General features: G+C 41.9%; 1 protein-coding gene across 18 annotated transcripts in view; it reads left to right on the plus strand.

The window, feature by feature from the left end:
* LOC129193597 (protocadherin-15-like) overlaps window positions 1-12,035 on the plus strand; it is a 346,331-nt gene that overhangs the window by 155,515 nt on the left and 178,781 nt on the right. For 17 of the 18 annotated variants that reach the window (XM_054797864.1, XM_054797866.1, XM_054797859.1 and 14 more), the window contains 3 exons: window positions 3,261-3,416; window positions 5,407-5,526; window positions 8,637-8,747. In XM_054797864.1, coding sequence (XP_054653839.1) covers window positions 3,261-3,416; window positions 5,407-5,526; window positions 8,637-8,747 — 387 coding nt within the window. The remainder of the gene's footprint in view (window positions 1-3,260; window positions 3,417-5,406; window positions 5,527-8,636; window positions 8,748-12,035) is intronic. The other variant, XM_054797865.1, reaches the window with a different exon arrangement.

Raw genomic sequence — 12,035 nt, forward strand, 5'->3', positions numbered from 1 at the left:
AACTATACCATCTATTGCATAGGGGATGCGTGCATCACAAACCCAGAAGATCTTTAGGCCGTACTTGGCAGGCTTGCTTGGCATTGTACTGTAGAAACTTGCACCTACCAGTATCAGCTCTTACTGTGTAAAATAATCTTCCTGAGGGGTGACACTTCTCATATAGTCTGCGTGGTCCACAGTTAATTTATTGCTGACAGCCAAAGTTGATTAGAATCATTGGTTCTCATGGGATTCCATAGAAAATGCACGCGGGTCATTTTTGACCCACTTATGGAAGCTTGGGGTAGTAATACAAAAACTGAAATTTCTTAAAATGTATAAAAGGTAAGTTAAAATTGTGAATGACATTATATAAAAAACATGTTTTCTGAGGAATACCTGGAATATGAAATGATAACAAAGTCCAGTTTTCAGTCCGAAGATATTTCAAGAAAACAACCTCTCCGGGTCATTTTTGACCCACTTATGCATCTAAGGGTTAAGTACAGGTCGCACACTTAGATGACATTTAGCACAAACTCCAGTTGGATGGTCTTGTTGATGTAAACCAGTGCTTCTCAGTTGTTTTCTGTCATGCTCCCCAGGGGACATGTTTTCACGCCCCCCATTTTGAAATACTATTGAGAAACTGATACCTACTTATCAGTAACCAGGACCCAGGAAAATGGAGAGGAATTAGCTTTGAAGCATGAGACACGAGCTTTTGCAAGCCAGCTATGGTGTTTTGCTCAACCGGAAGACTGCTTGGCCAAATGAGCTTAGATATTTGAAAACGTGATTTCCCTTTCAAGAAAGAATCCAGCCAATGGAGGAAAACTGTAACCGCTCCTGATAGTTTAAGTCAAGCTAAAAGATAACACACACGTCTGAAAATGTATTTGCCCAACACGACTGGATAGTCTCTTTCACAGTAGCAGAATCCCACTTCAACCACGTTATTATGAGCCGTAAGCCGTATGTCATCATGAACTTAATCACTTAAATCTCAAAATAAAATAAAACAACCCAGGGAAGACATGACAGACAAGAAACATAAGAAATAGAATAAGAATAGATAACAACGAATCAACCAATGGATATGGGACAGATCACGTCAACTTTGTAGTGCAATAATACCTAATGAATAATACTTGTAATAATACAGTACATCATCATAATAATACAACATAATAGTAATACATCATAATTTTATACTGTAAGTCCAGTCCTTTGTGTATGTTTAGCGCTCCACCTCTGTTGTGTTGAAAAGCCGCATGGCGTGGGGGAGGAATGATCTGCTTAGTCTTTCAGTGGAGCAGGGCAGTGATAGTAATCAGCCACTGAAACTGCTCTTCTGTCGGGAGATTTAATACATTTTTTATATTTATTCTCTCTAAATTACTCTAGGTATGGATTTTCTTTCTCTCTATTCCAGCACAACTACATGACTGGTATTCATCAGTGTTGTACTTCCGCAATAAGAGTTAGTGAAAATAATATCCACTCACTGTTTTTTGCTGTCTGCCGGTTTGTTTTGACCACACATACATGCATAATAAAAAGGGTGTTGTGATTTTCAGAGTGTCCTTGAATGCATCTCGCTGGTGACAATGAGGAAGTGTGGTTCTGAGGAGGACTAGAGACGTGTTTGAGTTGGAGATACATATATGGTGTTGGAATTGCACTGCTGTTGATGTGTTAAGGTCAGAATAAAGTTATTAAACAGCAGCACACTCTGTGTGACTGTGGGGGGGCGGTATTGCGGCTCCATCCGCCGTCATAACAGAGAGATGTGGCGTGACATGATGCGCGTGTGCTAGTGACGGTTAAAATGTTAACTTCATTAATGAATCACCGCAGTGAAGGCACTATTTTTGACCTAAATATAATTCTGTGTAATTCTGCCACATACTGTTATTCCCCCTTTTGGGGGTTGAGGGACCCCCCAAAAATGCAATAGAGTGGATGTTGATTCAGCATTCACGTAAAATAAAGTAAATAATTAAAAACATTAAACAGTTTTACTTTTTTTTTCTTCAAAATAGTACATTTTTATCTGCAGAGAACACATCTGATTCCCCCTGAGAAGCAAGTCATTTCTGCATAAGTGATAATAAATGTACAGCATCCATCCATCTTCTACTGCTTATCTGAAGTCGGGTCGTGGGGGCAGCAGCCTAAACAGGGAGGCCCAGACTTCGTTCTCCTCGGCTACTTCGTCCAGCTCCTCTCAGCCGATCCTGAGGCGTTCCCAGGCGAGTTGAGAGACATAGTCTCTCCAACGTGTCCTGGGTCTTCCTCGAGGTCGGACGTGTCCTGAACACCTCCATGGGGAGGCTTCCTGTCCAGAAGCCACCTCATCTGGCTCCTCTCAATGCGGAGGAGCAGCATTTCTACTCCGAGCGTCTCGTGACAGTGCTTCTCACCGTATCTCTAAGGGAGAGCCCAGCCACCCTACGGAGAAAACGTATACATGTATGACCTAACAACGTGACGTCAGTGCAAGATGGCAGCGCCCTGTGTGGCTACGTTATCATTAGCTTGTGCTGTCAATTTTCTTACAATCCAACCTCAAAACCTGCAGTGAGGTGAAGAGAAGGTAATATATGATGCTATGTCGTTAGTGGAATGACAACAGGCAAGGGGTGTGGATTGTGTAGACGCGGCTAGGAGAAACGCTTTCTTCGACAGCTAGCCTGTGGAGCTGCGTACCACCGCTAGCCGCTGTAGAGGAGGTCACAGCATGACTGTAGCGCTAGCTAGCCTTTTGTGCACCTGAATTATGTGTTACATTTATTTGCTATTGCCGGGTGTTGCGTCCAAGACCACCTGCGGATATGTGTATCTACTGTATGTGCGTTATTGTTTCATGGCATGATCATCCTTGTGGTCACTGTTGTCATTCTGTTGTTCATTTGATGATACAATTTAATAATCTATCATTGTAAGTATTTTTCAAAAGGCTGCACATGTTATTGCAGTGTCAGATATATCTTTCACCGTGATAGCTCATTTAAAAACGTCTTGGAATCATCCAATGGATGCGCTTTGTTTTTTACATTTTTAAATTTATTTTATTTATTTTTTATTGCTTTGAGCTCCATTTGGCAACAAGGCAACGCATGAATATGCGGGCTGGTTAGCTCAGATAGAAAGACTTCAGTTGGGTTTATTCCATACTTCTGCTTTGAAAATGGAAAGGAAGCTTATACTGTAACCTCAGGCAACGAAAAAGATGCCATTCATTCCAACATCTCTTTTTCTCCGTTCCTCTTCAGCCTCCCAACTACATCTCCACCATTGTGGTTCAGATCCAGTGCACCAATGAGTTGGTCGGTACCGTTATTTTGCACGAGGTACGGATTGTTGTGAGGGACCGGAACGACAACACGCCACGTTTTCAGCAGCCACGCTACTATGTTGCCATAAACGAGGTAAGGACACACCCCCAAAGATCTTCATGGCACCGCAACCCGTCTGCCGTAGAAATGCACTTCTCACAATATCGGCCCTTATCCAGGAACATGAGAAGGCTCGGGACTGTACTGACCCGAATACAAGATGACCCTGAATATCTCAACACGCATGTGAGCGACGGGAGGAAAAGCTCTGACTTGTTGGGGAGGAGTAGTTTGCTGCCTTGTACTACTACTACTACTACTACTACTACTGCTACTGTATAATAATAACTATAACAATAACTAGAAAAGCACTCGGTGAGCGCAGACCACCGCCAAGCGCCGTAGTTCCCCCAATATTGTGATTTACAGCATAAATATGAGTCCTACATGTATTTTATCTTCATATTTAGATTCCTTGCCCATGAAAACACGTGATTACCACTTGGATTCATAATGATATCAGTATTAGTTTGGTAGTTATTCACAGTTATTCTGTTATTCTGGATCTACCTCCATAGCTTTTGAAGATCCAACAGATCCAGATTCCAGTGTCTTGGCTTTATATGATGTGTTTGCTGCATGTTTATAGCTTCACTTGTTGTCTTCCTAGGATGACAATTCCAAAGGTCCCCTATTTGTTCATATTCTGGATCATAGTATCCGTTATTCCATTATTTGGATCAGTCCGATATTTTGTACAACATATTTTTGCATATTTTCTTTCACGTGCTCTGACCATTTTTTGTGGTGCTATATGCACAAATGGTGTAAGAATGTTCAAAAATTCTTTCAAACAGTCCTGGATCCAGACGGTGATCCGGATCACCCCCAAAATTTAGTCAGTTCTTCCATATCCTGTTTCCCACAATTCCTGAAAATTTCATCCAAATCCATTCAAGTTATTTTGAACACAAACAAACATCAGCAAAAAACATAATCTCCTTGTGCTTTGCGGAGGTAATAATAACAATCACAATCATAATATTACAAATATAACTACAGTCAATCCGCTGTTTTTTTATCATTTGGTCTTTGGCAAACATTTTTGCCAAATGTTTCCCTCAGTTTTTGTGCCCTGTTTGTTTTTGTATAGCGCGCGTAATGAATGAGTCTGTTTGCCTTGTACTGTATTGTTCCCAGACAAAGCGACGTACGCGTTGCTGATTCGCTGCCGATGCAATTTTTATTGTGTGGCTGCTAAATAATCCACCAAAAATGATTAAAATACATTTTTATGAATATATTATAAAAATACATTTTTATCTCTAGAACATGTTTGTTCATGTCTCACATAAGGATTAAAGAACATAAGAAAAGCCTTCCTTTAAAGCGTAATGATGTCAAGACGTGTTTTTGTCAGCACTGTGGTTAGAATATGGGGTAAAACAGACAAAAAGAAATGGTCGTATTTGCTCCCTCTGGTCCGGTTGAGTGCAGTCGGTACATTTGACTCAAACAAGCTGGGAGAGGCGGACATGGCGTTGTGTAAATGCAATCGAGCATGCTGTGCGTTCATCTGGCGGCGTGTAACTAGAAACCCGCGTCACCTGCAAAGTTAGCATTGAAGGATAATTCCCTGCAGAGTTCTGATCAATCACCGCTTTTGACCCTTGTTGTTGTGTGTGTGTGTGTGTGTGTGTGTGTGTGTGTGTGTGTGTGTGTGTGCGTGCGCACTCACCATTCCAGTGCGTTATCACAGCCGATAGTGAGTCACCGTGAACAAGCTCCTCCTGCCCACCGCTCGGTCCTTTGGACTGCGCCGAGGGCTCCGGGGAGCGGCGCTGGTTCTCGTGCTTACTTTTATTATTCTGTCAGCAGTGTGCACCTCACTTGCTGCCTGCTGCTCCTGCTGCTGCTGCTGGCGGCAACATTTTTTGCTTTTTTATTTTCAGTGTGTATTCCTGTGTCTGCTAATGGTTGTGGAGCAGACAATATAATGGCTTTATGTCTTTGCATGCGCTTAACAACAACAGCAACCACAAGCAGCTTTCTTTAACTCCCCCTCTCATATTTCTCCCTGCAGCTCACCCCCGTGGGAACCACCATATTCACTGGCTTCTCTGGAAGAAACGGAGCCACAGACATCGACGATGGGCCCAATGGACATATAGAATACAGCATTCTTTACAACCCAAGTGATCCGGTATGCATGGTAGTCTTTGTCCGCTGCACAATACCTGCTTGGCTCGCCACATCCCAACTCGTTATTTACATATTTGAAAAAATCATATTAGCAGGTCCTGTTTCTACTACCTTTTCAGATGATACTGTTAGGAATGAAATATTTCCATCGTGTTGTGGATGGGTGCTGAAAGAGACAGATAACACACTCACAAGACCTTTCACTTGGTTAGTTTCATGATAAGCCACCCTTCCCTGTCCTGGCTGAGAGGCACAGTCTCCTAGCCAGGATTGGTTGAAACTAGAGATGCACGATATAGTTCCTCTTAAACTGATACCGATAACTTTCTGCTTCTCAAGGCCGATGTGGTACAGACAACCACATCACTACCATCTGGAGAACCAGAGTATAGCGAGAGAGCCACCTGGCGTGGCCCAGCAAGGTGCACTGTATTCGGGCACATGCTCTGCCACGGAGGTCTCTGGCAAACCTTTTGCACTTTTCGAACGCTGCGGCGCTTCAGGTGGCTGATAAGGTTTTTCGTGTGCTCAATGGGCGGCTCGATGCGTCACGGTGGAAAATTTGGTACAACATCCTTCCGCTTAAAGTGAATGTTTGTTAGCAAGTCAGTTCAGGGGAAGTCACGACAGGCTGGAGAAAAAAGGAGACGCTTCATTTACTCACCTGCACAGCACGGGCAATCTTGCGTCATTATCAGTTATCGGAGCCGGGTTATCGGGTTTGTCGGTATGACATCGTAATTCCCTGATATTGGTCCAATAATTATCGTGCACCCCTATTTGAAACCAGATCAGACCAATACCCCAAACAGTTTATGGGAAGTTTCCTGATCTTTGGGACCGCCTCCACAGCAGGCCTGTGAGGAACAGGAACTCACTTTCACTCAGGAGATCGCTTGGACCCTGGACCTTGGTTGGGGGGGGCGGGCTTTTTCTCCAGCACTGGCATTGCAACTGATTGTATTCCCTCCAAATAGAATACATTGTTAAAACTTCATTTTTTGACCCGGATAGTTATTTCACAGCTGTTAGGGTAAAAGAGCCCAGGTTTGACTTTGCCCTACAAGTAAATTGAGTCATCAAAAATAACGCAGCCATTTTGTTTGTGCTTCCATTTTACATGTTAAACTTTTTGTACGTACACAAAAGTCCTAGCTCTCTCAAATCTGTCTGTGAGCATTCGTAGTTCATCATTCAACCACCTCACAGCTGTGTCATATCACAATGATGTTTAGACAACATTCTTACTGCAGAGGTGTGCCTTAGGTTGGCCACAATAAAAGGCCACTCCAAAATGTGTATTTTAACAGTATTGGGTTTTGCTATTGGTGTCCTCGGTTTTTACTTTGAAGTGGAAACCCTGAGCTAAGGTAGTACTGTCATGGACATATTAGTCACGCCTACCTTATTTTTCCACTGCACAGTGCCGACTCAGCTTTAGCAACACCAGGTTTTATGTGGCACCCCCCTCCAGCTGCGATTTAAATAAGCACACAGTTAGCACGCAATAACGCTCTAGTCCAGGTTGCAGGGGTGTCCAACTTTCCTCACTGTTTGTCTTTTATTTCTGACTGGCAACATTTCAGTTGTACACTACTTTATTTACCAAGCCAAAAACAGTCCTTATGCTATTTGGTGCTCATTTGTCATTCTATAAAGGCATCGAGTCTGAATTCAACACTTGTCATAAAGTCCTAAGAGTTGAAGCAAATATTCTTTGAGCCTTTGGTGAGCTACTCAAATTCATCTGGCGAGCTAGGAGACCCCTGTGTTGGTACCACCATCATAAGGCTTGATGTTGATGAAACAAGTAGTGTTTGGAGAACAATACATCCTTGGCATCATGACAAGACAGCTAGTTCAATGACACTTGAACAAGGCAGTACGAACCTCATGAACGTGATATCCACTTCCCTGTGGGACAAAAAGCAGCTCCCAACTAACCACATTGCTTGTTTGTTTTAAAAACAAAATGTCGCTGTGCTAAAAAGTCACATTTGGAGTCCCAAGACCAGAAGCTAGGCGGATAACTCTAGCTAGCTAGCTAGCTAGCCGGCTGCAGCCAGTGACAGCTTGCGAAAGATGCAAGAAAAGTCCAACGGCAATATGTTTTTGATAAGGGACTGGCATGGATTGGAGTAGTCTGTGTCAAGTTGTCAAACTGAAGCCATTGAGGTTTTTGAGGCCTTTGTTGATTCTTGTGTCCCTCGTCGGCTCAGTACGAGTGTTGGCAACGCTACGTGACATAGCACACATGTAGGGTTTACTGCCACCGCACACCGATCCGTTTTTTTCATACGCCAGTCACATTTTTTGCCAATATTGATCGGTAGCCCATCCATCGGAACTATCAAATATCGATATACTATTGGCAAAACTATGTACAAAATTCATTAGACTTATTATAGTATTAGTGTTTGTAGTAATACTAAGTGGCATTTGATTCATTTTTAAGCGTTCTTAATAATTACTAGCTTTATCCATCCATTTCTTATGGCGCTTATCCTCATTAGGCTCACTGGGGTATGCTGGAGCCTATCCCAGCTGACTTTGGGCGAGAGACGGGGTGCACCCTGGACTGTTCGCCAGCCAATGTCAGGGCACATACGGACAACCGCTCACGCTCACATTCATACCTAATAACAATTTAGAGTCGCCAATGAATTTTTGGAATGTGGGAGGAAACCGGAGCACCCGGAGAAAGCGCATCCACGCACGCATGGGGAGAACATGCAAACTCCACCCAGAGATGCCCAAGCGGGGATTGGAATCCAGATCTTCCGATCTCCAGACTGTGTGGCCAGCATGCTAATCACTAGCTGTGGGATAATTATATTCAAGGTGAATTTTTCCCAAAATTTGGCACCCTTAGCACCCGCCTATATTGCCTAATGGGCCAGCCGGCTCTGATAGGGAGGCTTTGTTCTCCTCCATTGCTGCTGTCGTTCCAAATGCAGTTTGCTCTTTCGCACTTTCCCTTCAAGTAGAGCTGAGCCAAGCCGGTACTGTGTCATGAGTCAAGGTCAACCTGACTCTTTTGTAAATAACCTCATCTGCCACCAACTTATTAGCAAGCCTTGCTTATTTCCTGTCTGTATCTCCCCCTTCCAGCCATCCAACAACACTGTGAGCGTTGCAAATACCCTTTCGGGACACATTGTTCTGGCTGAGAGGCTCAACTACGAGGAGAGAACACGCTACCTTGTTTTGGTTCAAGCCAACGTAAGTCCTTCATCCTCTCGTTTTGAACATAAACAGCAGTTAAGTGCTCCGTTATCGACCCAGACGGCATTTGCTTCAAGTTTCATGCAAACGTTAACTCGGGCTTAAGGATGTCATTGATTGGATTGGTAGCGGCTTCACTGAAAGCTCGTTAGTCATCTTAAAATAACCATTTTTTCAGCTGCAAACATCAGGAAAAACATTCACCTGCCCCTCCAAGGATAATGGATGGCCTTTTGGAGGACAGCCCAAGAATTCTAATCATCAACACCTTTAACATACGTGGACAGGAGCAGGAAATAGAGTCATCACTTTTTCCCCCAGAAGGTCAAAGACGGGGCGGGTTGGTCTCCATTGATTTTTACTGATATTGACCTTCAAGTGATTGACATGCAGCAGAGATCCTGGAGGCCCTCAGAGCTCTATTAGTGACTAAGTAGTCATCTGGCTCACATCTGAATCAACAGAGGCTGCTCAATTGGGCGTATTCACTACAGTACGTGGCACTTCGAATATCGCTCCCTCACAATATCGGGCTTTTTCAGAAAATAATGAATAAATGATCGCTGTTATGTGGTTGAATATGGCGTGTTATTGGGGGGGGGGAGTATATTTAAACAAATTGTACGTATTCTTGGCCTAAATGAAGAATTTTCAAGCGTAAAAATGTTCTAAATGAAATACAATTACATATACAAGGGAGAAAAAACACTCTACTTAAGATTGTAGTATTCTGTATGGGCCACTAGGTGTCGCCAGTATGTGAGACGTGATTGCCAGAACAGGCAGTTATTGTAGGTTTAAATGATCTCACACTATAATAATAATAACAACAATATAATGGTAATAATAATAATAATAATAATAATAATGATAATAATAATAATAATAATAATAAGAGCGGGTTGTTCAGAAATCCTCGCTGTTGTTGTGTCCCTGGGTAAGACACTTCACCCACCTTTCCCCCAGAGCAGCTGTGCATACAGATGTAGGTTACCACCACCAGTGTGTGACTGAGGAGTGAATGAATTATGGCTTCGCTTCATTGTGAAGCGCTTTGGGTGCCTTGGAAAACGCAATCAAAATCGAATCCATTATTATTATTATTATTATTATTATTATTATTATTATTAACACAATAAATCTAAGATAATTAGATATAAATATTATATATATATATATATATATATATATATATATATATATATATATATATATATATATATATATAACTATATATTATATTAAATATAACAATAACTGATGGGCTAATATGAATGCCAGCTGCTCGGAGCGTGTGCCCGAATACAGCGCACTTTTCTGGGCCACAGCAGGTGTCTCCCTTCGCTCTGTACTCTGGTTCTCCAGAGTATAGATGATATTTGATTAGGACAAATCAGGTACAGGGGTCAAATCCAAATTTGTCCCAGTTCTTCTCACCTCAAAGTGTGCACAAACCACACTTACATCTAAATCTTAAACAAGTACACAGAAAAAAGTTATGTTATCTGTGTCATATCAGTCTTGAAAAGCAGAATGTTATTGGTATCAGTTTGAAAAAAAAAAGATATCGTGCATCACTAATAATAACACTAATACTATTAATAATAATCATCATTACAATAATGATCATATAATCATAATAACACGGGCTACTGTTGGGGCCATAACCTACAACAAGATAAAACTCCACTCGGAACCTCTGACGTCACCTCCTGTCCGCCTGGTACTAAGGCCCCCCAGGGAGCACAAGCAAGAGTTTTATTTACCTTTTTAATGCCTTGTTTCCTTTTATTATGTCTCCTATATTGGGTAATAGGAGTGTAAAGCCATTTAAAGCAGCCATTACAATACACTTATGAGACAATAGCCACCGCAGGAAGTACGCTGTCCAGAAAAAAAACACAAGGAACTGCTAACGTGTGAGTCTTATTTATGTCTTATTTTCTCTCTTTATATCGACTGTAATGCACACGTAAAGGCGAGTATGGGGGTGTTATTTCATGTCTTGAGGGCTCTAATGATCTTAAAACCATATTTAAAGATCGTAAACAGTTGTTCTCTGCCGGGAGTACAAAAATATTCCATGTATTAATATTGAATTCTGTTTCACGAAAATTCATCTCGGGTCTGGAACCAATGAACTGCCATAAACGAGGGACTGTCGTAGCGCTATTTTAAACTCTCATTCACAGAAGAAGTCTGACAAAGTTTACTAGCTTGGGTCGTACAGGAAATGGTCAGACACATCTTTAGCACCGTATGGCAGGGGCCAGGGACAGCACGACACCCCTCATCATCGTCAAGGTCACTAACAGGGAATTCAAGACTGCGCTGCTGAACCAAGGAAAGAAGCTGAAAGGTACAAAGTCTACATAATGACCACCTGACAAAGCGCAGTGGTGAAATGGTTAAGAAAGCATGTGATCTGAGGAAGCAAGGAAGGATCGAAGGTACTTGGAGTGCAAACTGCAAAATCTTTATAAAATTAAATGGAGGACCAGAGGCCAGAGTTCTTGTTGTCAATGACATCAAGGATCTAGATAAATACTGAGGTCCATCCCAACATGGAAAAGGAAAACAATACAACAATACACCTTTTGGTTCACAGATCACAAACTACTGGATTTGGAAAAACACATAGATCCGGACACAAACTTTTTTTCACATTACAAATGACCGTTGTTATTATACGAGGATCAATACAACAAGAATGTTAATATCAGTAATAAGGTGTCCTCTATCCACATAAACAGCAGAAGCGTGTATGCTTTACAATGAACATTAGAATAAAAGACATGTGATGGCTAAGAAGACTTCTCAAAGAGGACAGCATCCGTGCCTTCAGGAAAGATCTAGAAGAACAAAGATGGGAGAGGGTCTACAGTGCAAAAGATGTGGATGAAGCATGTGACAACTTTCTAGGTACTTCTATGGAGCTCTACCGTAAGAACTGTCCCTGGCAAGAAAAGTCCAAGAAGCAAAAGAGAAACCAGCAGCCATGGATGACAAAAGGACTAAAAAACGCCTGTAAGAAGAAGAAGAACACTTTATACAGGACAGTCATCATTCAACAAACTAAAGAAGCAGAAAATAAATAAGCTAAGTTAACAATCTAGAGAGTGTGTAAGAGTGAACATTATAGTCATTTACTAGATAAGAATAAAAGTAACATGACAGCCACTTGGGGCATCTTAAATGGTATTATAAGGAAGAGCACGAAGAAAGCAGACTATGTTATGGTTGGCAACACTAATAAGGGTGTTACCCAAAAATGCCATACAATAC

This window comes from Dunckerocampus dactyliophorus, chromosome 14 (assembly GCF_027744805.1).
Source record: "Dunckerocampus dactyliophorus isolate RoL2022-P2 chromosome 14, RoL_Ddac_1.1, whole genome shotgun sequence".
In the NCBI taxonomy this organism is placed as follows: Eukaryota; Metazoa; Chordata; class Actinopteri; order Syngnathiformes; family Syngnathidae; genus Dunckerocampus; species Dunckerocampus dactyliophorus.